Here is a 25,133-nt window from a genome sequence, read left to right as displayed (position 1 = left end):
ACAATCTCCCAAACCCCCAAACTAGTTCTTGTAAATAGACACCATGGACTAAGAATAGTCATTAGCAAAACATTCCACATAAAGATAGGAAAAGGGAAAAAACTCACATCAGCAAACTTAGGCTCAATAAACAAAGCCTTAGCCTCAGCAACCATAACAGTGCCCTCACTATCCTCCCGCAAAAGACTAGCATCAGGAACAATAGCCCCCGACTCCATCGAACAAAGCGGCAAAGAAAGAGGCAGATAAGTCATCCGCCCCTCAACCCACGCCTTCCTCCCCTCAACCTTAACAGTCTCAGTGCGCAGAACATACATTCGGTCTGGGAGCGCAGGCTTTCGAAAATCCACATTCAAATTCGCTGTCATGCCAAGTCCACTGGGGAAAGCAGCGGATACACAGCGAGCAAAGACCTCATCGAAGAGGACGGAGAGGAGACCGCCGTGCACGAAACCCGGGTGGCCACATACGTCTTGGCCGATGTGGAATACTGATACTACACTGCTGGCTCTTTTTCTCTCTTTTGCCTGTGCGCCGGTCTTGCCTGTAGCCGTCCACATGTAGGGCTGGAATGCGAGCTTGCCTGGGCCCGCTAGACTTCCACCTACGAAGTGGTGTTGTCTAATTGCGGGTGGGATTGTGAGATGAGGGCGGGTTTCTTTGTAGGCCTTGTGGGAGTCGCGGAGAGTTTGGACGATGGGGATTTGGGAAACGAGGGTATCGAGTTCTGTAGATTCATGCTGGGGCCGTTGCGATGTAGGTGCCTTTTGTTGTTGTGCATGAGAAAGGAATCGTGAACCCTCGGGTGTTGGTACATGTCTTTGATCCTGGGGGATTGCTTGGTCGTGGACAACAGCAGAGCGCGACGGGCCCTGTTGGTGAAGGCGTGCAATGGATCCCGTCGGCGAGTATGACTTCAATGCCAAAGCGTTTCGAGATCGGAGAAGCCGACGGGCTGTTTGTGAGACATTCGACATTTCGAGAAATATATTTGGAGACCAATATCGGTTTTTAGTTAGGACAAAACTGCGGTTGCGTCAGATGGACTCGTCTAAATGCCGGCCAGGGTACATACTCCAAAGAGGCTCAGACTGCGACGTCGGCCTTGAGGTGCGTCGCCGATCTTTTAGATTTAGCGTTTCTCTTGAACTAGGGCTGCAGCAATATGCAGTAGATCACACAGTTGCGGATTGGGGATGCCGACGAAACGTGCAAAAGTGTAAAGGTACTTTCTAGAAATAAGAAAGAATCGGCAATTCGGATAGAACCTGTTCCTGGAAGCCACGCGATTTTTTTTTGTCGGGTCCATCAGTGGGGCTCAAAGGGCCGACCTTCGGCGATAGGCATGCCGAGGATTCGGCATGCCGATCCCGATAAGGTCCGGATGGTTCTAGTTGTAACTCCCTTTGCTTTGCTGGCTTGCTCCTGACGCATAAATGCACAATCAGTGGCATAGAAAAGATGGTTACTTTTCTTGATCCTCATAACTATTTAAACTCTAATAAGACATGGCCATCTGCTGTTCAACAAGGTTGCTCTATCCAGATGAGCTGTTTGATATACCATTTTAAGGAAGTTTCTGTGAGAATCTCTGTAAATATGCTATTGGATCTGCCCTTAAAACAAAGTACCGTCCCCAAAGTTCAAGATAGGGCTAGACTTAGTTTCGGGGCGATTAGCCGCCGCAAGCTCACGTCCCGCCTTCCAAGAGCCAGCCTCCAACACCTGAGGCAGAGAAAGCTTGACACCATCAAGTCGTTCAAGAATCTTCATATGCAGCACATCTAGAAGGGCAACGGTCATAGCTCGCCACTCCACAATCTCGTCGTCACCTGCTCCATAAGAAGGCAAAGTACCACTTGACAAATCGAGTCCGCGCTTCAAAGCCTCAGGCTTCAATTCGAGAACACCCATGTCGACAAATAGTCCACCATTGCGATATTCGGGTAACCCGGTGCCGAGCTCAGTATTAGTCCATGAAACTGAGAGCAAACGAGAGAATGGAACCATCAAAGAGTATGCCAACCACTGAGTCAGTTTATGGAAAGGTTGGATATTTGAGAATGGCTTAGACTCGGCATCGGCTTGTTGCGAAAGTGCGCGCAGAGGCCATGCATCGCCGATTGGTTGACCTTTCACGTGTGTCCGGTCAGTTGGCCAGATGGGAAGTAGGAGGCGCTGCAACACATTCCAGAGGTCTTTGTAATTGAGCCTTCCTTCATTTGCCTTGGACTTAATCAGAAGGAAGTCTGCGATTCGGAGATGTTGTTAGCACAGAGTATATGCAGGCTGATTATCACCGGAATTGACTTACCAACTAGATTACCAGGACGACCGGAAGGCCCAAAAACGTCTTTCACATTGAGAAGGGATTCCCCAAGTTTGCGAATAATGTCTGTCCGTGCAGGAACCCCAATCATAGGGTTGGACTCGGTCACTTGCAATCCACGGGACAAGATATCGACATTAATATTCCGCAGCGCATCACCTACCACTCATTAGCTCCTTATCAAAACCGCAGACATGGAAGAACTTACCATGAACAGTATGCTTAACATCGGAACCCTTATCAGCAAAATCCCCGTTGAGGAACATATGCAACGCCGCCACGGCAATACCCTCACTCCTCGTAAGAGTCTGGCCAGTGTGCGACTCCTGGAAGCGCCAGTGATCTCCAGCACCAGCATCAAGGAGAACAGAAACAAAGAAGAGATCAACCAGTCTCCGGGCTTTCTCGGTGGTGTCGCATCCCTGCCCCTCCCATTCAGCCAGTAGAGTGTCTATGCGGGGAACCCCGCCGACTTCGAAATGCTGCCAGCGCCCATGGGGTGGGATTAGATGGTACTTGTCAGGGCCGAAATCGCGCTGTGGGGATTAAATTGTATGAGTACCATATCTTGGATAATTGAGGTTGTATACAATTCAAGTATAGGTATGGGCTGTACCTGGATGAGCTTAAGTACGTAGTCGGTGGTCTGGTCCATCCGCTCGCTGTGATAATTGAAATGGTTCAAACTGCCTTGTTCGGCCAATTTCAGCACGATATGGGCTCTGGAGCGAACGGCCTCCAGGCTTAGCAGTTCTTCAATTTGGGGATCCATGGTGGTATAGAGAGATGAGGTTGGAGGTGGAGATGGGAGTTGGGGTTGGGGAAGAGGGGAAGTAAATGTATTTAGTACATGAGTCACATGTACATGTACACGGGTGTTGGCAAGTCTGAGGTCGCATTGGGCTGTACTGTGACGTGAGGTGTTGGTCTCTTATCGGCGTTCACCTATCTCTTCTCCAACGGCTTTAGATAGCGAGTTCACTCTTAGATAACCTCGTATCATAGCTAGGAATACAGTACTGAACCTCTTGTATTCAGCATATAAGCCTCGTGCCTCAACTTGAAAGACCTTCCTTTGTACTACACACTGTCTGCGCGCTCAGGCCTTCTCGGCCAACTTGAAGCATGAAGTTTGCCGAAGCAGCATGGTGATAGACCAGGACCTCCGAGGTTAGGTCAACAATATGCTTGCAGATGGCGATTGGCAGCGGAGAAAGGGGATGTTCAAAACATGTTTTGGTATGCAACACTATATCACAAGTACTATCCTTTTTACAAACCCCAAACGCTCCAGTAGTTACAAAACAATCAGAAGGTGAGCGGGTCAAGGTGTCCCAGGAAGGCTTTATTACCCTCACCACGGAGCAGAGCCTCGACATCAATGCGACCGGAAGTAAGATACTTCTCACTAACACCGATGTTGACACGCTCAGAAAGCAGCTGCTTCAGCTCTGCGCGGAGCCCGGCCATCTCCCCCTTGGTCATACCGCTAGCCTCTTTCTCACGCCTATGGCGGCCACCGCCACGGCCGCGGCCTTGACCCTGAGACTGATCGAACTCGTCACTGTCGTATTCCACACCGAGATCATCAGCGGCAGCGCGAAGCCAGTTGTCCTCTGTGTTGATCTTCTCTTTGGCGATGGTTGTGTCGGTGATTTTCTTGGCGAGATTGATGCGGGGACGAAGGCGGGCAACGACCCGACGATCGATATCGAGAGACTCGAGAGGGAGTTTCTTCGAAGGTGCATCACCTTCAGCCTTGTGCTTCTTGGCGTTTATCTTAGCGGCAAGACGGGCGACGCCGACAACCTCTTCGGGGGCACAAATCAGGATACTCTTTCCAGAGGCACCAGCACGAGCGGTACGACCGGACCGGTGGACGTACATGTCTGCTGCGCGTGGGACATGGTAATGAATGACACTGTCAATTCCCTTGATGTCGAGACCACGGGCTGCGACGTCGGTGGCGACAAGGATTGAGCTTGGGTCCGCGGTGGGTGATGAGAATCGCTCGACGGAACGAAGCCGGGCTTTTTGGGCCATGGAAGAGTGGAGGGCAAATGCAGGGAGTTGAAGAGCTTGCAAGAGCTGGGTAATGCGACGGACAGCCGAGATGGAGTTAGTGAATACAATTGTCCGGTGCTTGGGATAGTATAGAAGCACTGAGTATAGGTAAAGATCCTATTCAAATGTTAGCACCAATATGGACTTTGGAGTAGTTGTAGATGGGTCTAACCTTCTCCATAGCAGGACATTCAACGATTCCTTCCTTGAGACCCTGGGCCATCTGGTCCACCGGGTTCACATCAATGAACTTGGGCTTCTCCTCGCGGAAATTTAGCTTTTTCAGAAGGTACTCCATAGACTCCTTGTTGTCCAACATATCACCGTTTGTCCAACGGCCTTTGCCTGCGAGCTTTTGTTGAAGGTCACGGTGGAATGTAGCAGAGAAAACAAGAGTCTGTCTCTCTGACGGTTCCTCCTCCTCCTGGGCTTCCTCATCCGTGTCTTTAATATCTCCAGCTTGATGCTTGTCAAGAGCGCCAAGGATATCTTCGACTTCCTTGAAGTGACCCTCACTGAGAAGTCTGTCGGCCTCGTCAACGACTAGGAACTTGATCTTCTGCATCTTGCGGATGAGACCCTGTCCTTGGCTTAAGATTTCCCACACTCGACCCGGGGTTCCGACGACAATGTCAGCCGCAGCGAGTTGTCTCTGCTGCTTCTGAATAGACAGTCCACCGGTCAAGAGCGCAATGCGGGCATCGGTGTCGGGGGCGTTGGCATTGAGCTCCCCGATGTGTTTTGCGAGCTGATGCGCCAATTCTCGGGTAGGAGAGAGAATCAACGCGATTGGTGTTGAATCAGACTTCTCGGCCTTCTTGTCTTGTTTCCCTCTCTTGTCGAGGTAGTGCTCGATGATTGGAATACCGAAGGCCAACGTTTTTCCAGAACCTGTCGAGGCCTTTCCGACAACATCGTGGCCATCCATAATAGCGGGGATACTGGCCTTCTGAATGGCTGACGGAGAGCTGAACTTCATCTTAGAAAGACTCGTGTAGATCTCAGGTGAGAGATTGAGCTCATCCCAGGCCGACACATCCACGCTATCTCCGTCCTCGTCTTCCTCGAGTGCTTCGAATGAGAGAGCGCCCTTCATGCTCTGGTCCTTCTTCGGCTTTTGTTGCTTTGGCTTCTGTTCGGGCTTTTTCTTTTCGTTCTGTCCCTTGGGCTTTTGTTCGTCCTTCTGATCCGCATTTTGATCAACCTTCTTATCAGCCTTCTTCTTTTCCTTCTTGGGCTTCTTATCTTCCTTCACTTCGATAGCATCGGCCGTGGAGGTCTTCTTGGAAGTCTTGTCGGTCGAGTCTTCGTCGCTGAACCCAGCCCACTCGTCTTCATCGCCTTCTTCGGGGGCTTTCAGAATTGATTTTCTGGGCTTTCCTGACTTGGCCTAATCAAATAACACCATAGATTAGCGTCCAATGGAATTGACCATAGCTTCGGAATGCATACCTTGAATTGGACCTCACCGCCACCCTGCCCTCTGATGATATCCACGCCGTCAATCTCCTCTAGGCCAAAGAATCCAGTTGCATCCTCTATGCGGTCAGGGAGCGCAACCTCCTTCCAGTTGAGGTCCTCAACTCCGACAAACGCATTAGAATCATCTTCCGACGCATCGGCCTTGGTGGACTTCTTGCGCTTTTTCGTCTGGAGCGCCTGGGCTTTAGAGTCGTGTCCTCGTTTTTGACCCATGATGAATGTAAAAAGTCCCAGTGGATTGCAGCTTGCACTAGTTGACGAGAACACGAGCTCGCCGTCACGGAAGATTCGCAAAGAAAAAAGCGGCAGAAAATTGAGTCCGCCTTGGAATCTTATCTTTCCGTTCCCCACGTCGCAAAATTAACCCACCTGACTGACTGCCGATTGCGCTCGATTAGCTTGTCAATTCACGATGGGCAAGTCTTCCAAGGACAAGCGCGACGCTTACTACCGTCTCGCGAAAGAGCAAAATTGGCGCGCCCGCTCCGCCTTCAAGCTTATTCAGATCGACGAGCAATTCGATTTATTCGAGCACGAGAACCCGGACAATGTCACCAGAGTGGTGGATTTGTGCGCTGCACCCGGAAGTTGGAGTCAGGTTCTCAGTCGCGTCTTGATCAAAGGCGAGAGCTTCGGCCGGCGCGCATGGCTCGAGAAAAAACACCAGGCTCAGCAAGGATTGGCAGACGAAACAACCAGCGACGATAAAATGGACATCGAGCCTAGCTCAAGCTCCGAATTGAAGCCTCGGAAAAACGTCAAGATTGTCTCAATCGACCTGCAGCCTATGGCGCCCCTCGAAGGCATCACAACCCTCAAAGCTGATATCACCCATCCCTCTACAATTCCTCTCCTCTTGCGCGCCCTGGACCCCGAAGCATACGCGCAGGCCTCCGATTTACAATCACCCGCCCCGGAGGCTATCAGACAACCACACCCTGTTGATCTGGTCATCTCCGACGGAGCACCCGACGTAACGGGACTTCACGACCTAGACATCTACATTCAATCACAATTACTATATGCGGCACTCAACCTGGCTATGGGTGTTCTCCGACCAGGCGGTAAATTCGTGGCTAAGATTTTTCGTGGCCGTGATGTGGATCTGCTTTATGCGCAGTTGCGAACTGTGTTTGAGCGTGTTAGCGTCGCCAAACCGCGGAGTAGTCGCGCAAGCAGCTTGGAAGCCTTTGTCGTTTGCGAAGGTTTTATTCCCCCTGTTAGTGATAGCGGAGTGGTCGGTATGGCTGCCTTGAAGAACCCTCTTTTCGGTGGTGCTGCGGCCCCGGTACCTGTGTCCGAAGATGGCAATGTTGCCGTTGAGGTGCGTGAGCAGATAGATGAAACTGCACAGAGACAAACTCCGCTAGCTGGAAACAACAATTCTGCGCCGAATCACACTACCGAAATCCGTCATCTTCAGACCACGTCAGACGAGAAACAACCTACAAAGCTCTCCCACAAGTTCTCTGTCGAGAACCGATGGATCCCTCCGTTCATTGCTTGTGGTGATCTGTCTTCTTGGGATTCGGATGCATCGTACACGCTGCCGCCGGATTATGTTACCTTAGATCCAGTCCAGCCTCCCACTGCTCCCCCGTATCGACGGGCGTTGGAGTTGAGGAAGGAAATGGGCGGCGCATATGGAAAAACCAAGTTTGGGACTATGGGCCGGGCTTAATTGTCATGGCCTATTTTAAGACTCATGTATAGACGATAGATGACCTAGACGACATCGCATTTACAAAATTTATTGAGGAGGCATTGTCGGAGCAGATACCCAAATATATTCAAATGAATACAGTGTCCAGAAACTCCAAGTATGGAATACATATTTAAGAGCACTCTCATTAGGGGATATCTATCAAAGAGTACTGTAGATCTTGAATGCAAAGCGAATAACTTTAAGGTTGCATCGGACGGGTACAGCCGCAGATACTCAGACTGCACATGGCTACGGGGAAAGTGAATCCAGTTCGACGCGACAACGACGGCTGGACAGCGAAAACTCATGCTGAGAAGCGCAGCAAACCGAAGTCTGGTGGTTATGATGCGGATGGCTGGGATGCATGGGAGAGCTCATGTGCCATAGATAGACAAAATATGAATTGAAATTTGTAGTTTATGGCGAAGAGGAATGTTAACACTCGCAGTTACAACGTCTACTAGAGGAGGCGTTATGGGAGTAGATACCTAAATATATTGGAGTGAATACAATGTCCGTATCATTCAGGGTGAAATATATATAAAAGACCAAAGTGAAGATCGTGAAACGTGCATTTTGAGATGTCTATGATGCGATAGACCAAAGCGATCTAAATATGGGGGGAATAGATGCGAAACATGAAATCATGAGAACATAATTACGAAATCCAAAAGTCTAGTAGACCTCAAGAACGTAGCGCTCCTCATCCTTCAACTTCTCAATCTCCTTGCGAGTGTCGACCTTCTTACCGGTGTTCTTAGCTTCGGTGGCAATGGCCTCCTCAAGAACAGCGGTGACGTCGGGCACGGGCCAGGTGGGACCGCAGAGGTAGAACGCACCCTCCTCGCGGATGTAAGCCTGGATGATCTCGGGCAGAGACTGGCGCATACGGTCCTGGATATAAATCTTCTCAGGCTGGTCACGAGAGAAGGCAGCGCCGAGGAGAGTGATGACACCAGCCTCCTGGTAAGCCTCCCATTCCTCACCGTAGCAGTACTCCTCGCGCTGGTGACGGGAGCCCATGTACAGCAGAACGGAGCCAATCTCCTTGCCCTGGGCCTTCTCGAGAGCCCGGTGCTGGACGAAGGCACGGAAGGGCGCCAGACCAGTACCCAGACCGGCCATGATGAGGGGCTGGGTAGACTTAGGGGGCAGCTTCATCACACTGGATTTGACGCTGACCGTGATGGGGGAGCCGGCTCGGAGGCGGCTAAGGTAGCGGGTGGCCAGACCGAAGCGGTCGCGGCCGCTGGGGTCGGTCCAGTTCACGGCGACGATCATCAGGGCGACGGTGGTCGGGGTGACCTTCTGGCAGGAGGCGATGGAGTACTCGCGGCGCTTCAGGGGGCCAACGATGCGGACGATCTCATGGAAGTCGGGATGGGCTGAGGGGTACTCGAGCAGGACATCGGCGAAGGTGATGGTGTCGACCTCGGCGCGGCGCTTGAACTCGGTGGCTCCATCGGGGCCGCCCAGGGTTTGGAGGTCCTTCTTCTCTTTCTCGTCGGTGGCGAACTCAGCAAGGGCCTCGTAGAAGCGCTTGGGAGGGCGACCATAGATGTCGACGTTCTGGATCAAGGCCTGGTAGACAGTGCGGTTCTCCAGGACAGCGGGGTCCTCGCGGCTAGGAACCTCGACAATGGCGTCGGGGTTCAGGCCATAGAACTCGATGAACTTGTTGATGTCCGCAGGGTCGTTCTCGGCGTGAACACCAAGAGCCTCACCGATGTCGTACTTCAGGCCAGTGTTGCCGAGGTCAAACTCGATGTGGAAGATGTTACGGTCGTATGTGGTGGGGGTCAAACGACGGTTCTCCTTGACGTGAACGGTGAAGGTCTTAGTTGCCAGGTCAGGGCGGAGCGCATCCTTGGTGCCATAGGCCTCCTTGAAAGCCAGGCCACGAGCGGCAGTCTCCCAGTCCTTGAGGAAGGTGGGGGGTTCGGCCTCGGTCTTGTCGAACGAAACAAAGCTGTTGGCGGTGATGTCCTTGGGAAGCTGGACGGCCTCGGTAATTCCCTCAGGTTCCTTCCATGTCTCGGGAACCTCGATTTGGCGCAGAACCTTCTCGAGATCCTTGGTCACACTGTCCAGGGCCTCGGCGTTGCCGGTAATGGCGGACAACTTCTTGGTGGCAACACCCTCCTGGGAAGGCAAAGCAACACGCACGAATGAGGCCTGGAGAACAAGAGCGTCCAGAGAGGAGTCGTCAACAACCGATGGGTCGACAATGAAAACGGAGATGGCGCGATGGGCGACACCCTGCTTGAAGGCGGCCGGCAGCTTCTTCTCAAGATCCTCATCCTTGATACCCGGGGCATTCACGATGACCTTGCCGTTGTCCTTGACTGAGGCCAGAACATCAACTTCCTTGAGCAGAGCGATGCTGCCGACGTAGGAAACATCAGCTGCAGTGACTGCGTAAGGTGCGTCCACAATCTTGGCACTCTTGCGGATATCAATACGGACGGCACCACCCTGAACAAGGTTGTCGTGGACCTTGCTGGTAGTGACGTTGCTTGCCGAATCAGCGCCAAGAGCCTGGCCAAGAGTGTGGGCGGCCTCGCTGGTGACGGAGCTGTCGACGTCCCAGAAAGTGTACTCGTGCACGGAAGAGGGATCAAGCAACTGCAGAGGCGCAGTCTGGTTTGTCTCGCTGTTGATTGGAAGAATAGGCTTGTCGAAGACGCGCTGGAAGGCAGCAGCAGTCGAGACAAGGTCCCAGCGCTGAGAGCGAGGGTACTTAATCTCGACGCAGGTGGGTGCCTGCTCACGGCCAGTGGCAAAGGTCAAGGCGGCAAGGACATCCTCATAGAGAGCGGAGTGAATGCCCTCTTCCTGAACGGCCTGCTCGGAAGCAACTTGTCCGAGAATGCCAACAGTCTTGGTGGACTGGGGGAGGACACGCAGGAACTCCTCCTCAATGAAGGGACGGTAGACACGGACGTTGACAACACCGACATGGACACCATCCTTGGCCAGGGAGCGAGCAATCTGAGCGGTCAGGGCAGCCTCGACAGTGCCGAAGGCAACCAGAACGGAAACGGGCTCGGCGTGACCGTGGTACTCAAAGGCACCGTAGTCAGTTCCGAGTTCGCCGTTCAGGGTCTTGAGGATATCAAGGACCTTGCCCTGCGAGTCTAGGTGACGGGTGCGAGACTCATCGAGGGTCTTGCGGACAGCCTCGTAGGTGCGAGTCAGGCCATCCTTGTCGAGAACGTCAATGACACGGGTGATCTCACGGCCAACGCGGACACCGTCATAGATATGAACGGAGGGAAGGATCGAGGAGAGCAAAGTGGTGAAGAGAGCCATGTGCTGGGACTCATGTGCGGAGCCGCTGGAGACCAGACCAAGACCGAGCTCTTCGGCCAAAGCAAGAGCAGAGGCATAGTCGGAGACGAGACCCTCGCCGGCATAGTCGACGGCGGCGACATGTGCGGCGACGGGGCTGGCGACGGAGTAGAGCAGAGAGAGTTGCTCCAATGCTGCGCGCATATAGGGGAGGGTGGCCGAAGAAGCAACAATACCCTGGGGGATGTGGCGCTTCTTCAGATCGAAGTCCTGCGAGAAGAGGTAGCCGAGGGCCATGTTTCCGGCACCCTGGCGAGTTTCGAGAGCCTTCACGGCAGGAGACTCGCCAATGGCATTGGTCTCGTTCTTGGAGGTCCATTCCTTGAGGGCTACATCCAAGTCGAAGCTCTCCGGTGAGTAGGAGAAGATCTTGTCGCTCAGCAAGTATGCGACTTGCTGGATCAGCGTCTGGGCTGTGACATATGTCGGGCCATTCAAGGCCGACAAAGCTGGAACAGATGCCATGGCTTCTTTTCGTGTATATCGGACTCACACCGATATGAACAAAAACAAAGAAGAATGTGGAGAGAAGGAGAATCCCCTCTTCCCAAGTATAAGACAGAAAACCCCAGTCATTTTGCCTAATGCGGCTAGCCGCAATTGCGTGATCTCGTTATCGGGCGATAAGATTTTTCTACGGGCGGTGCAGAGTGGCAAATCATTCCCGCTTTCGGAGCAATTACTCAGCCAAGGGCCAGATTGATTCTGGCCTTAGGCGGAAACCCATGTGAGGATCACATGAGATTTTCGGCCTGAGAAATGCGGCCATGTTTGAATCGGCATTAGATAAGCAATTTGTGGGACCGTGGAACGCACGCATCTCTAAAACACCGAGCCTCGGCCACGCTTTACCCCATAATGCGGGGAACCTCCAACTGATATATTCAGCCTTGATTTGATATGCAAAATTAAAAGAACGTTTACCTGATTCATCTTTCTATACAAATCAGCTTCTAATTTATTCAACTATGGCGGAAAACTCTCCTAATCCAATCCCATTCTCGGAGCCACCTTACATTCGCGGCCTCCCTTCACCGTACATTACTCCCGCCCATCGTCGTTTCCAGCAAGCATGTCGTAAATTCGCGACAGAGAACCTACTCCAACATGCCTTGGAATGGGAGCGTGAGGGAACGGTTCCCGAGCATGTTTTTGGCACATTTTGCAAGCATAACATGCTTTTGCCCAATATGCCTGCCCCCTTGCCGGTGGATTGGCTGAAGCGTCTGGGAATCAATGACATACTGGGAGTCAAGGTTGAGGACTGGGACTACATCTACACTGGAATCTACTGTGATGAGGTATGCCGGGTTGTGCGGCCCTGTTTTAGGGTTTACGGGAACTAACGAAACTGGTATAGATGGCTCGATCTGGTCTCAGTGGTCCTGGTGGCTCTCTCAACGCAGGATTTGCCTTTGGAATTTCACCAATTGTAAAATTTGGTAGCCGTCAGCTGCAAGAGAAGTTCCTGCCCGACTTGCTCACTGGCAAGAAGCGAGGGTGTATTGCTATCACGGAACCTGAGGCCGGTAGCGATGTCGCTAACATTACCACCACTGCCGTCAAAAGTGCCGATGGTCAGCACTATATCGTCAATGGTACCAAAAAATGGTAAGATAACCAAATACATGCCTCTTCGCGGTCTAACACTATTTGCAGGATCACCAATGGCATCTGGTCCGACTATACCACAATGGCCGTTCGAACCGGTGGCCCCGGAGCAGCGGGTCTGTCTGTTCTAGTTGTGCCTCTCAAGAACCACCCCGGAGTCACAATGCGCCGGCTTAAGGTCTCTGGCCAGGTAACTGGTGGAACCACCTATATCGAGCTCGACGACGTCAAGGTTCCCGTGTCAAACATCGTCGGTCGAGAGGGTGATGGCATGCGTATCATCATGACCAATTTCAACCATGAGCGTCTCGTGATTGCCATCGGAGCCACTAGACAGGCCCGTGTTGCACTCTCGGCTGCATTCTCCTACTGTCTCAAACGCGAGGCCTTTGGAAAGACGCTAATGGATCAGCCCGTGGTCCGGCATCGTCTCGCCAAGGCAGGTGCTGAGCTTGAAACCATGTGGGCGTGGGTTGAACAAATTCTGTATCAACTGACTCATCTCAGCAAGGAGGAAGGCGATCGTCAACTGGGTGGCTTGACAGCACTGGCAAAGGCCAAGTCTGGCATGGTCTTGAACGAGTGTGCCCAGACAGCTGTTTTGCTCTTTGGTGGCAGTGGCTTTACGAAGACTGGACAGGGCGAATTGGTAGAAGGTATGCTCTCATATCTTTTGGCTGTGCATCTCAAGTGCTAACAGGGTTTCTTCCAGCAATTCTTCGTGACGTCCCTGGTATTCGTATTCCTGGTGGATCTGAAGATGTTTTGCTCGACCTTTCTGTTCGTCAATTGGTCAAGGTCTACCAAGCAGAGGAAAAGAAGCTCTCCCAGAGCTCGAAGATTTGATAAATGTATAACCCTCAAGACTAGAAACAATTGCGACTCTATTTCTTAATTCAATATACAGTTTCGGGGCCCGTGTCTGCCGAAAAAGAATACATTTCGTGCGCGATCAGCAGTAGCTCAGACCTTTAAGATATTAATCAGGTGGAGAGGGGGTGCGAAATAGCAAGAAGTGAGGGTCGTTTAAAATCGCCCTATATCAACACCGTATAGTCCAATCAATAACAAACATTTCTAATCTAGTTTGCTTTACATATTCGCGTTGCTGAATACTGGATCTGGCCTATCGAGCCTTGGGTTCCACATGAAGTTGAAGTATATATTCACGGCTCCTTGCTGGCTCTAGAAACACCATGACACAATCAAGATATTGAAAGCCGGGATACTGACTGGGCATCCCGCGGGCACTCTCGTTGCAGCAATCACTGTCTGCCTTGTGGCTTGTCTAGGTGCAGAAAGTTCTATTTTCTGAAGTGAAAAGAATATTGTGTCTCCAGTAATTGGGGGTCTTGAACTTGGTATGGCTATCCCGGTGGCATTTTACGAATTGCATTACTTGGTTATTTGCTCACTCGCCATTGAATTGGCCGTACAGCAAGACTTGCAGCTCCAAAGATAATTACATTAGTGAACTTCGGTTACTGTTTGACTGGCCGGGTTCTCATTGGTATACTCTTCCTCTTCCTCCTCTTCCTCTTCCTCTTCCTCTTCCTCTTGTCGTGCTTTCCTTTCCTCTTCTTCTCGTGCTTCCCTCGCCTCTTTTTTGGCTTCCTCGGGGATAAATGGATCCAACGCAGGGAAATGTTGAGCAACCAATGGATCGATATCGCCCAAGATATCCGTAGGGTGACCAAATTCAACAAATAAGTTGATCATCTCATTTACTTCTTTTGTTTTCAAGTCCCAATCCCGGTTCCATTCCTGGCACCAATAATCCATTGGATTTGATGCGTCAAAGTCATCGTCGGCATACGGAGGATCCGGCCAGTGATCCAAGAGCGCCAATAGGGGGTCAAATCCGTCTTCGCTTTGGCAAAGGACCTTAGCACCCGCGTCAAGCAATTGCTTTACCGTATTTGCATTAGCCATGGTCTCTGGGTCCAGTGCAAGGTGCAGCGGGGTGTTACCCTCGCGGTCTTTCAAAAGAACATCAGCCCCGTGACTTATAAATAATCTAGTCAAGCGTTCTTTCTCCTCGGGTTCCAACTGTTCGAAATGGCCATTACAGTCAAGTGCTGATAGCAACAGATGCAATGGGGTCATGTCATCATGATTCAACATGTTTACATCAGCCCCTAGGTCAAGGAGTAGTTTGGTCATCTCGAACGAATATTGGGATCCAAATAAGTGCTCTCCGAGCTCTTCAGGAGATGGTTCGGCTCGGTACTCCAGAAGCAATTCCACCATTTTCTTGCTTTTTTGGTATGGGTTTCGATATTCGGTCTTGAAAGCATAGAACATTGGACTTCGACCCAAGGCGTCCCTCGAATTCACGTCGGCGCCGTGATCCAAAAGCCATTTAATAACACCATTACCAGGATAATGGTACGATTCCACCGCTTCATGAAGAGGTGACCACAGGGTGGTCGGATCATTCAGAATGGCACCATGGTCAAGGATCACACGCACAGTTCTCTCAGCGTCAATGTATTCACCGTGCAATCGACTTGTGGCTCCTGCGCGTTCTCCGTATACCCAAGTATAGCGGCCTCCGCTTGTTATAGCACGGTATAAGATGCTTTGATCTATCTTGGCGCCATGCGAGAGAAGCCGTTCGGCCGACATATAAGCACATCGTTCTGCAGCGATTTCCAAGGGAGTGAGCTCCTCAAGGGTGTGATCAGATATTCCATTCCCGTAATTGGGGTCGGCTCCATTTTTCAGTAGGAATAACACTGTCTTTGCATTGTTGTTTTCAATTGCTTTGACCAATGCCGAAGTGGGCTTCCAGTTTTTGGAGAATCTATCCCAGAACCTCAAAGGTCGGTTGAAGTCTAGCTTCCAATGCGCCAGTTTATACAATGCGCTCATACATCCAGTGGTTGCGCACCAGTCCAAGGCCGTGTTTGTCGGATCTGTCTCTAGATTCCGTTTGTACAAATCACGCATAAGAAGGCTGCAGAGCTGAGAGTTTGTGCATATCAAGTTCAGAAAATCGCGATCAGATGGTAACTCCCACGCAATTATGCGTATAACCTCCAGCGGCAGGGATTGCAAAGGCATTTTGGACTTGCGGTGTGTGAAGTGACAAGCGAGTTCGATGTGATGCATGTATCAACAGAAGTTACGCTTACCTGTTTAGGCTTAGTGTCCCAATGACGAAAGAGCGCGCGTCGCACCTCTCGTCCGCAACATTTACAACTCCTACACTGTACAAACTTCTTCGCAAAAGATGGCAAATGTGGCACTGATCGGTTGTACGGGCATGGTGGTAAGTCAGGAATTTTTGCAGCATTCTCGTCCCTGACCATGAAATTATCCATGAAACCCTCAATCCAAATAGACCTAAATCGCATACCCCACAGGGTTCCCATATCCTCACCAGCCTGATCACCAATCCCTCCGTGACACGCGTGGACACCATCTCCCGTCGAACCCCGCAAGCCGCTTCTAATACGCCCCATGCCAAACTCACCACCTTCGTCTCCGGCGACACCGCCACCTGGGCTAACCAGCTCTCCTCCCTCACCCCGACTCCGGACATCTTCATTTCTTCTTTCGGAACCACCAAAGCAGCTGCAGGTGGATTTGAGAACCAGTACAAGATCGAGCATGGTTTGAATGTCGAACTAGCCAAGGCCGCGCGCGAGGCTGGCACCAAGGTCTACGTTTTGGTCTCATCCAGTGGCGCCAGCAAGGACTCCAACATCGCCTACTCCCGTATGAAGGGTGAGATTGAGGAGGATGTTAAGGCGCTTGGCTTTGAGCGTACGGTTATCCTGCGCCCTGGTCTGATTGCTGGTACCCGCGACGAAAGTCGTCCTCTCGAGGCTGGCATTCGGCTTGTTGCTAGCTGGGCTGGTAAGCTGCATTCTGGCTTGAAGGATGGCTGGGCCCAGGAGTCCGATGTTATTGGTAAGGCTGCTGTTAACGCTGGCCTTAAGGCACTCGAGGGTGATGTTCCTGCTGGCAGCGAGAAGGTCTGGATCTTGGCTGGCAGTGATATTATCAAGTACGGCAAGGATGGTTCGTCTTGAATGGCTCCGCCTTACTGAACGAGAAATGTCTATAAATAATGTTTATGTTTCGAGCACACATGATATTACGTTGTCATTGCATTGATTACTTGGATATGTACATTGGACGCAAATTGCAATGAGAAAACTCAATTACATATCGTTCCTCTGCTCAAGCTCACGGTGCAACTTCACTCATCTGAAAAGCCAACCATCTCCAGCGAATCCTTCCACAGTCTAGCCTCATCCTTGGAGTTGTAGGTGTGGCTCACATAGACCTCGTTACTGGGATCGTTGTCATCGGTGGCGCGCTTCGCTTCAGCACAATCAGAGAGATACTTCCCACCTCTCCCCTCCCATTCCTTCCCGATGGCAGCCCACACCGTTGTCGCAGCACCTTGCTCAAGGCTTTTCATGATCTTCATCGTCTCCTTGTTTTGTAGCAACTGACCAATCTGCTCTGCAGAAAGGAACTGGCCCAAACCAGTAGCAATGAACCCAGGATTCAGACTCAGGGCATGGATTCCCCGTGATTCAAAGCGGCGCTCAATCTCATTGGCCATGTATATATTCGCCGTCTTTGACTGACTATAAGCAGCCCAAGCCTCATATCCGCCCTTTTGGAAGTGGTAGTTGTCAGATGAATTGATCCCACACAGCTGGTGTCCCGCAGATGCCACATTTACAACCCGAGACTGGAACTCCGGCGAGGTAGCAGCCAACAGTGCAGGGCTTGAGCATTTGAAAGAACAAGAAGTGGGATAGGTGGTTTGTTCCGAACTGCAGTTCAAAGCCATCGCTCGTGTACTGGAGATTGGGAACGGCCATGATGCCGGCATTGTTGATCAGGATGTTCACTTTATCCGTCTTAGAAAGGATGTTCTTTGCCGCTTTGCGAACACCTTCGAGGGAGCCCTGATCCATTTCAACAAGCTTCATCCGGGTCGGATCGAGAATTCAGCCAAGGCGGTTTGCGCTTTGGCTAGATTTCTTGCTGTCAGGTAAAGAGTTGCTCCGGTGATTACGAGAGCGCGGACTGTTTCAATACCAATGCCGGATGAGACGCCGGTGATGACGGCTACTTTTCCTGCGAGCTTGTCTTTCATATCTTCATCTTCGGTGATTTGGAGAGCGGTTGGGCGGGCATCTCCCGGGCCATGAGGGTCGGCGTGGGCTGCGATATATTGCGACATTGTTTGCGTGAAAGTAGAATGATAGTGGATGGAATATCAAGAATAGATATATCCGAGATTGCTGTGAATTATTAGGAGGGGTTTCTATGCTCGTTTATATCCCATTTTCCGTGCGTTGGTTTACTCGCAAGTGTATACTTCCAAGTTTTGGCTTTGCTGACGGGTTTTTCCAATTTCAGTAAAGCGCCATTTTGCCTCCTGAAGTCGCCTCAATCACCCACCAATACCATGCTAAGTCTTGGGTCCACTGACTGACAGATCTGCCTGGTTGGGATTAGGCTGTTGCTTTGTATAACCCGGTGTCCGATTCCTCGGTCTCATCTCCCCTTTTCCTCTATTCATCATCTTCTTCCAAGTGAAAGTAGAAGATCATGGCATTTTTTATATCCAAATATGCTCAAACAGAGGAAGAAGATCCTCCATCAGAGAGGAAGCAGCGAAAAAGGACACAGAATCGCATAAACCAAAATGCGCATAGTGAGTATCTGTAGAGTGATTTATTCAGTCAAGTAGATCTCTAACATACGTATCAGGACAGCGTCTCCAAGACAAAAGGCCAGGCCATTCCAGACACCGGGAAGGTCCATATCGCATACACCTGTGGCGACTCGACACGGCGCAGCCACCTTCAGTCAAACCAGGATGAAATAGGCAATTCAGTAATCCAAGTTCACCCTCCTCCCAGATCTTCCATCCGTCGGGTCAACTCATCTCCGACTTTGAGTCAGGCTCGGAGTCGTTATCAAATACTAAAACCATCTTGGAGACATCCAGCCCATCCTCCAAGCCAAGATCTTCCTTGCCTTCTCTGCCAGCAGACCACTTACTCCACCTCATACAGTGGAATGTATTCCGCGGACTCTGCGACAATAAGCATATCCTCGGCCGCACAGTAATAGCTATACTTCCGGATTCAAACCAAGCCAAAGACTTTGAAGATGTCTTTGCCGAGTATTCACTTGTGCTCCCCAAAGCTGAAGAAACAGTCAATCTTCCACCCTCTCTTCAACTGACTGAACCCCAAATGAATATTGTTCACTCCACATGGATTCATACGCTTCCTTTTCCCAGAATGCGAGAGAATCTGATGCGCTGGGAGTATTGTTTCGATCATTTGGAGCTTGTCAGAGATCTCATTGGCAACATACTCGATCCGCTTCTTCTCTCTTTGGAGCATTGGTTGCAGCCATCGCTGAACAGTGAGATGATTAATAGCAAGATTCAAGTGTTGGAGATGATTACGATGATGAAGTTACGGCCTCTCGTAGCGGGCTGATTTTATGGGGAGACCCTATGATAGAGGAAAGCTGGGAAGTTACGCCCGGTTTCTTGCGGAAGTGGGCATGGACTGTGGAGGGATGTGACGAGTTGATATACTCTACGAATCAATGGAGAAGGATTCGTGGTGAGGTGACTGTACAGTTGCTTGCTAGCGACTGAGACTGCCGTCATGGGATGTGTATATAGTTATTTATAGGGGACTGAAAGTAAATGCAATAGTTTCGAATCTTGTGTCTTGTTTTCTTCTATTTGTTGTCCTCTACGCTGTCAATCTATCGCATGGCAGATTTTATCGTAAGTATTCCAAAATAAAGTGATCTGACAACGAACTTTGCAGTAGGCAAGAAGGACGTAGATGAAAGTATAGTAAGCCAAATGTCGGATATCATTGTGCAAAAGCGTAAAGGTGTAAAAATATCTATAATTTTAGCCCAGCTAAGTAATCTTCTTAGTTGGGGGTTTTATGTGGATTGATTCATTTTCCGTAACACATTTTCCGTAACAAAGACAACATTAGCGGACATTAAAATTCGAGCATCCATCGATGCATGCATGGATAGGATAGATGGATCAGTGATAATTAGTTGGAAGGGAAAACAAAATAAAAAAGAATTGCAAGCGATGGGATTCGAACCCATGCAACTTTCGTTACCAGGATTTCCGTTGACGGATATCAAGTGTGGATGCTTGAATCTGGCGCCTTAACCAACTCGGCCACACTTGCAAGTGTGATGTAAACGTTTCCACGTTTTGAAATCTTATTGTACGGAAACATTTGCCCGTTATATCCCGCCGCATCCAAAGTCTATCATTCTCCAGTGGAGGGTAGATCACAAGAAGTTATAGTCCAAATCAAGGCTTGATTTCGTGTATCACATTAACTATAATACAAAAACTCAGTCCTTATAAGAAACATGAGTCCCATCCTCCTTAACATGAACGCTCCTGTTCTTTTTGGGCGCCCCCCGAGCACTAGAAGTCTCGCGGTCCCGGTTGCGCGCTGGGCCACCTTCAGTTGGGTGTCTCCAAGCACTGACATCCTTATTGGCCGCACTCACGTCTAGAGGGCTGTCCGGCTGGCCTTCCTTCTTGCTCTCCTCAGCTGTAGCTGCAAGTTCGCTCTCCGGTGCTGTGTTGGACGGATCGAATGCGGATGGGTGCTCGGCGACTTCGGCATCTGTGCCTGACTTGGTGGTTTCTGAACGCTCCGGGCTCAGTGATTCGCGATCTTGAAGGCCTTGGTATTTTGACTTTTGGGGGCCAGGAGTCGTGCTGAAGGGGGCTTTTGTTGCTGTTGGTGTGACGAGGGCTGGGGCGGTTGTTGATAATTGGGAGCGGGTTGCTCGGGATGCTTGTTGACTGATTGAAATGATGGATTTCCACATTTTGGATGGTTTAGATGCAAATAGGTGAGGGGTTGAGCTGCTGTTTAAAGTGGTTGAGGTATTATAGACGGTGGGCTCTATACTGAGGTAGGATGGATGGAATGGGCAACAATTGATTCGAGAGATAATCTACCAAGGAAAGCCCAGTGCAAGTTGAACATTTAAAGCTGGCATTATTCTTGTTCTTCCCTGTTCTTTGGACCCTGTGATCATGTTGACGTCATCAATGAATTGTGGTGCTAGCCTAATCAGGTAATAAGCTTGCCCTAAGTCAACTCACTTATGGTACATTGAAGGACATCAAAAGACGTGCCTCATTTCTCAGACCTTGGGTGATTTTGCTGCTCGGTCTATCTTGTCTCACAGAATGAGCAAAAAAGGATGAAAGAAGAGATGAAAAGAGGAACAAAAGCACAGCCGAACTAGCGAAGTAGTCTGGTGAGAGAAAATTGTTTTACCATGTCCGTTTGAGGGGGTATTTAAATATTCAATCTCGGCTAGATCCGGCTCAGTAATATATCGTTACGTCAAATGGTGTTCAACAGCGCTTTCGAACGTGGACTCGCTCTTCGCTCGGTGGTCTTGGGCAGCGATGACAGGCCATTGGGTAGATTAGAGTTCAATTTGCTTTTAGCCATACTCTGGCAAAGACAGTACAGCGGTCTATGGGGACTGTATACTCGCCCAACTGTTGCGGAGTGAGAGCGTGGCTGGTGGCAAGGTCTGTCTGTATCAGTGCGTGATTCTCGGGATACGAGAAAATAAAATGGAAAAACAATAAAACAGTAATCGGAACGCCCTTAGATCGTGCTACTGTGTACAATACATATGCCACAGGTGGAGTAGAAGATCATCAAACCCAGACACGGTGGAACGAACTGCACCTGGCACTATGCGAATGCGAGGGCCCGCGTCGAGACAGTCACGATCTACCAATAAGCAGAAGGCCACGGCCTCGCTCAACGCAAGTGCTGTGAGATGCACAACGTGCCCCTAGTGCAGGATGGGTGGGGAAATGTCTCGTTAGTTGCATATGACCGGCATCCCAGACAGCACCTGTCATTGGACAATGTGCCCGGCTGCGAGTCAGGATAAGCGCATGGCCAGACCAATCCCCGTGCGCTGACGGAAAATGCAGGCGGTGGCATTTTCCCTCTCAAGCTCCAAAGGTAGGGTTACCAGTATCTATTTGTCGCCCGTCAAAAGCAGGGCGTGTGGAGGATGCGGGAGCCTCCGTTCACTTTAAGATCACGGGATCACAGGAGCCCGGCGCAGTGGGAGCCTGTATGCGGGCCCTGGAATTCAATTCCAACGTTGTAGCACGGAGGCTCAAGGTTCAAGGTACGTAAATTTGGCATGCAACGGCCTAACCCGGTCAAAATTGCTCTGCTAATTCACCCGGCAACTTCGCTTGTTGGGCAGAAATCAAAAAAACCATGCTTTTGTCCACTCGGCCAGACCCTTGCCAGAACGAAAGACTGGTACACTAACGATGTATGAGGAACTTTCGGTGGTAAGACGGAACGAGAGGCAAAAAGGCAGGGGGGCTTCAGAAGTTGATTCGAGAATTTTTCTGGGCTGGATGCACCCAAGTCGCCGCAGCAAAGGATTGATCCACCGAGTATGACAGGCCTTTTGCGGCTGTTCGCCATCATTCAGGGATGTCAGTTGCCAACTCAACATGCCTGTCATGGATCATCTTTCTAGGGTACCCCTTGGTACAAGTGTTTGGGCGTAATCTCGCTAGCAGTCACCGACGATCGCGTGCCGTGTTGATGGAAATTCCCCAAAAGGAAGACCCCCTCCCTGGGGAGATTGCGGTAATGCGGAAAGGCGGCAACGCAGAGAAATCTGCAGGATCTTCCATCATATCCCGAAAACCGGTCATCTTCCGTCATAGTCAATGATGAGAATAGCAATATGGAGCCACCGGGTGGAGGTTTTCATCGAATCCCCAAACGGCGACCCACAGTCTAGCAGCCAGCCCTCCCTACCAAGAATCTGCAAATTGAACCAGAACCAACGTGCCACGTCAGAGTCTCCGAGCTTTGGTGCAGCTGCATATGGTTCAGCAATATGTGGAAGGTGTCACGGTTCGTGTCTGCGGCGAGCGCCGTACAGCAATCCGGTCCTATCATTTACACTCAAAGAAGCAAGTGGATGATGATGAACACACACATGAGCGGGGGCAAATGCCGGATCCCTCTTTGCAGGCGTGAGAGATCAGCTGAACGAAAATGGATCTATTTGGCCTGCATCCCTGGTTTTCGGGATGAGCACAAAAAAATTCAATTCAATGGCCCGTGTCCCGAACCAGGGTGCCAATGATAGAGCCTCAACGAGGCAGTCATTGCCACTCAGGTCGGAACTATTGGCTGATAGTCACTGAGCGGGAAAGTGCGGCAGGCGTGGAACGGAACCGAGTTTGATTCTGATATCCCTGGGAGTAAGGCTCGGCAGGAATAACGCAAGGCGGCTGGGGAATGATGGTTGCAACCACATGCTGAGACCCAAGGCCGATGTCCATATTGGCCCAAATGCAGGAAGCGTCAGAGCCATGAGGAGCAATGGCAGGCCATAAGTCGGGATGTGCATGCATATGCAATCACACAGACGGTAATATCGGATAGACACTCCTGTGGGTATAACATGGCGTTCGGTCAGAATCCCGTGTCAAAGCTCATGATAATTGGCATGTTGAGCCAATCAATAATTTCAGCCGTTGAAAAAATGCTTCAAAATAGAACATGCCATAGTGGTGGAATCACAGGGGGTGTGCAGAGACCCATCACATTCGGGAAGGCAGTAGCGTTTCTCTTGCATGAGGACATGGTCATCTCTGGAAGCGAAAGCCTGATCATTGCATCAGTACGACATCTGGCAAGTGCCGAGACCAAATCGGCCATGCAAGAGCAGCAATGTAAAACGCAACAGCATCACAGGAGTGTGTGTCCATGCGAACAGCCTGCACATGAAAGCGGGGAGACGTAGCTGGCGACAGCATGGTTGCAGTAGTCGAATCTGGAAACTGGAGGATTGACAGCCATGCGTTGAGGGATTTTTCACCCATTGACCATCCGCGGTGAGAGAAAATCGCCACGGCTAAAGGTTGCATGCATCCTTGAAGCAACCGGCTGTCCATGGTGGCTCCATTCGATATACTACGGTCATCATACCGTCTCCACAACGCGGAGAACTGCTCACATCCAACCGGATCCACAGTCAGGTAGGTTGTTTGGATTTCCGTGGACTGGAACCCACGGATGATAAGCCATCGGGCACTGGTAACCGTCGATCAATAGTGCGACGACACAAACATTGGAGATGGGGACTGTGGCATAAGAGACTCTCGTACGAAACATAAATAGGCCAGTCAGGTCCCCCAGGATACCCTCAAATTCTCAATCATCTCTTCGGTTTCATAAACCAAGTCTGAATTCTGCAAGCCAGACCAATAGATATTCCTCATAAGAAAGCTTCGATTCAGTTTTTGTTTCAACTTCTTCGAGGTTTCCTAGACCCTTCAGGATACCAGGAAAAGGTCAACCTATCAAATTGGTCAAGTGTGCCACAAAGTCAGGTGCAACCAATAGCGAACCGATATTCAAGCTGAAACAAAGACGGGGAATCGTGAGCAAGTGAGTTGTGCGGCACCTGCATATTGAGCAACACTAACAGATCTGATAGGCATGTGCTTCTACAATCAAAAGAGATTTGCCTGCGGAGACTGGAGCTGGACCAGCTTTGCTCACCGATGCAACTATGAGTACCGCACTGGCGAAACGTGCGGTATGAGACTTGTCAACATGACCGAAAATGAGAAGAGCAACTGCCGGCTCTGCGAGAAAATCGAGACCAAATATCGCCGACGAAGCGCCGAGGTCGAACGTTTGGACCGGTGGAAACGAGAGGGTGCTACCCTGGTAGCCTCGATGGATCGGTCTCACAAAATGATCATGGACCTAGAGAAAGAGATCCGCACCCTGCAACGGGAACGGGATGACCGAAGGAGCACTCTGCTCAGATAGGATTGGCTTAGGTGCGCATAGCCAGTGGTGTCCCTTTCATTCTTTTTATTTTTCTCTTTCTTTTGGACAGGCGAATAGCGGCCTGTATTCATTTGATTCGGAACTTTTATCTCCAATTTTCATGTCGTTTGCCTTTGCCTGTAACCAATTCCTTGGGTGGAGTTGCAGCGTGTTTCATGTTTCATCATTTTGTCCGGGACATCAAGTCCCAATCGAGTTTCTGCAAGGTGATGTGAGAACCACATCGCTCACGAAGAGATTGACGAAAAATATAATTGGTTCGGTTTCCATATTGCTTTCTGTTCATAGGCTGTCAAGCTCCCAAGAAATGTCAATAGCGACTAGTCATGCCATAAGCGCCGTCTCTTCCCTGGGTGAGCGGTTCGCTGAGACATATCGAGACGGGTCAAGTCTCACAGGGTGAAGAGTAGCACCTGCTGCAGCCAGACGGGAAAGCCATTGACTTTTGTTAAAACAAATGAGGACCATTCAAAGCCGACAGGAGCCAGAATGATGCAATTGTGTAAGAGGGACACATATACAGCGTGAAACGGAATGCCCCTCATCTCATCCCCGCACGTGATAGCATGCGGTGTGCTTATATAATTATCTTGGGGAATCATACCTGCCACAAAAGCTGCGCAAGTGTAAACTCTGAAAGATTTGGAGATGTCGGAAGAAGTTG

General features: G+C 50.5%; 13 protein-coding genes across 13 annotated transcripts; 5 read left to right on the top strand and 8 right to left on the bottom strand.

The window, feature by feature from the left end:
- Positions 1 to 21: 21 nt before the first annotated feature.
- Positions 22 to 977, bottom strand: N7446_006962 (PaaI family thioesterase; the record flags this gene model as incomplete). Its single annotated transcript, XM_058515709.1, has 2 exons — positions 22 to 48; positions 108 to 977. The coding sequence occupies 2 exons, from the start codon at positions 975 to 977 to the stop codon at positions 22 to 24; spliced, it is 897 nt and encodes a 298-aa protein (XP_058372887.1).
- A 640-nt stretch (positions 978 to 1,617) lies between these two features.
- On the bottom strand, positions 1,618 to 3,203 carry N7446_006961 (URC4/urg3 family protein; the record flags this gene model as incomplete). The annotated part of the gene is made up of 4 exons (XM_058515708.1): positions 2,946 to 3,203; positions 2,538 to 2,865; positions 2,315 to 2,488; positions 1,618 to 2,249 (listed from the first exon to the last, which is right to left on the bottom strand). Exons 1-4 carry the CDS (start codon positions 3,099 to 3,101, stop codon positions 1,618 to 1,620), a joined length of 1,290 nt encoding a protein of 429 aa, XP_058372886.1. The 5' UTR covers positions 3,102 to 3,203.
- Positions 3,204 to 3,637: 434 nt separating this feature from the next.
- Positions 3,638 to 6,088, bottom strand: mak5 (ATP-dependent RNA helicase MAK5; the record flags this gene model as incomplete). The annotated part of the gene is made up of 3 exons (XM_058515707.1): positions 3,638 to 4,510; positions 4,566 to 5,783; positions 5,846 to 6,088. 3 exons carry the CDS (start codon positions 6,086 to 6,088, stop codon positions 3,638 to 3,640), a joined length of 2,334 nt encoding a protein of 777 aa, XP_058372885.1.
- Positions 6,089 to 6,287: 199 nt separating this feature from the next.
- N7446_006959 (tRNA methyltransferase TRM7) lies at positions 6,288 to 7,556 on the top strand (the record flags this gene model as incomplete). Its single annotated transcript, XM_058515706.1, has 1 exon — positions 6,288 to 7,556. One exon carries the CDS (start codon positions 6,288 to 6,290, stop codon positions 7,554 to 7,556), a length of 1,269 nt encoding a protein of 422 aa, XP_058372884.1.
- A 699-nt stretch (positions 7,557 to 8,255) lies between these two features.
- N7446_006958 (sulfite reductase subunit alpha) lies at positions 8,256 to 11,396 on the bottom strand (the record flags this gene model as incomplete). Its single annotated transcript, XM_058515705.1, has 1 exon — positions 8,256 to 11,396. The coding sequence occupies one exon, from the start codon at positions 11,394 to 11,396 to the stop codon at positions 8,256 to 8,258; it is 3,141 nt and encodes a 1,046-aa protein (XP_058372883.1).
- A 503-nt stretch (positions 11,397 to 11,899) lies between these two features.
- Positions 11,900 to 13,388, top strand: N7446_006957 (acyl-CoA dehydrogenase family protein; the record flags this gene model as incomplete). Its single annotated transcript, XM_058515704.1, has 4 exons — positions 11,900 to 12,232; positions 12,292 to 12,542; positions 12,591 to 13,198; positions 13,255 to 13,388. 4 exons carry the CDS (start codon positions 11,900 to 11,902, stop codon positions 13,386 to 13,388), a joined length of 1,326 nt encoding a protein of 441 aa, XP_058372882.1.
- Positions 13,389 to 14,009: 621 nt separating this feature from the next.
- Positions 14,010 to 15,608, bottom strand: N7446_006956 (ankyrin repeat domain-containing protein; the record flags this gene model as incomplete). Its single annotated transcript, XM_058515703.1, has 1 exon — positions 14,010 to 15,608. The coding sequence occupies one exon, from the start codon at positions 15,606 to 15,608 to the stop codon at positions 14,010 to 14,012; it is 1,599 nt and encodes a 532-aa protein (XP_058372881.1).
- A 169-nt stretch (positions 15,609 to 15,777) lies between these two features.
- Positions 15,778 to 16,582, top strand: N7446_006955 (uncharacterized protein; the record flags this gene model as incomplete). The annotated part of the gene is made up of 2 exons (XM_058515702.1): positions 15,778 to 15,816; positions 15,911 to 16,582. The coding sequence occupies 2 exons, from the start codon at positions 15,778 to 15,780 to the stop codon at positions 16,580 to 16,582; spliced, it is 711 nt and encodes a 236-aa protein (XP_058372880.1).
- Positions 16,583 to 16,752: 170 nt separating this feature from the next.
- Positions 16,753 to 17,754, bottom strand: N7446_006954 (uncharacterized protein; the record flags this gene model as incomplete). Its single annotated transcript, XM_058515701.1, has 3 exons — positions 16,753 to 17,293; positions 17,343 to 17,476; positions 17,587 to 17,754. 3 exons carry the CDS (start codon positions 17,752 to 17,754, stop codon positions 16,753 to 16,755), a joined length of 843 nt encoding a protein of 280 aa, XP_058372879.1.
- A 468-nt stretch (positions 17,755 to 18,222) lies between these two features.
- N7446_006953 (DUF3425 domain-containing protein) lies at positions 18,223 to 19,194 on the top strand (the record flags this gene model as incomplete). The annotated part of the gene is made up of 4 exons (XM_058515700.1): positions 18,223 to 18,231; positions 18,288 to 18,413; positions 18,440 to 18,953; positions 18,974 to 19,194. 4 exons carry the CDS (start codon positions 18,223 to 18,225, stop codon positions 19,192 to 19,194), a joined length of 870 nt encoding a protein of 289 aa, XP_058372878.1.
- A 737-nt stretch (positions 19,195 to 19,931) lies between these two features.
- On the bottom strand, positions 19,932 to 20,420 carry N7446_006952 (uncharacterized protein; the record flags this gene model as incomplete). Its single annotated transcript, XM_058515699.1, has 1 exon — positions 19,932 to 20,420. The coding sequence occupies one exon, from the start codon at positions 20,418 to 20,420 to the stop codon at positions 19,932 to 19,934; it is 489 nt and encodes a 162-aa protein (XP_058372877.1).
- Positions 20,421 to 23,277: 2,857 nt separating this feature from the next.
- Positions 23,278 to 23,562, bottom strand: N7446_006951 (uncharacterized protein; the record flags this gene model as incomplete). The annotated part of the gene is made up of 1 exon (XM_058515698.1): positions 23,278 to 23,562. The coding sequence occupies one exon, from the start codon at positions 23,560 to 23,562 to the stop codon at positions 23,278 to 23,280; it is 285 nt and encodes a 94-aa protein (XP_058372876.1).
- A 547-nt stretch (positions 23,563 to 24,109) lies between these two features.
- On the top strand, positions 24,110 to 24,448 carry N7446_006950 (uncharacterized protein; the record flags this gene model as incomplete). The annotated part of the gene is made up of 1 exon (XM_058515697.1): positions 24,110 to 24,448. The coding sequence occupies one exon, from the start codon at positions 24,110 to 24,112 to the stop codon at positions 24,446 to 24,448; it is 339 nt and encodes a 112-aa protein (XP_058372875.1).
- Between the last annotated feature and the right edge of the window lie 685 nt (positions 24,449 to 25,133).

The sequence above is a fragment of the Penicillium canescens genome (assembly GCF_028828765.1).
Source record: "Penicillium canescens strain IBT 15451 chromosome Unknown utg000004l_segment0_segment0, whole genome shotgun sequence".
NCBI classification, from domain to species: domain Eukaryota; kingdom Fungi; phylum Ascomycota; class Eurotiomycetes; order Eurotiales; family Aspergillaceae; genus Penicillium; species Penicillium canescens.
Note: the sequence above shows the minus strand (reverse complement) of the source record. Positions and strands in the feature narration are given on the sequence as shown.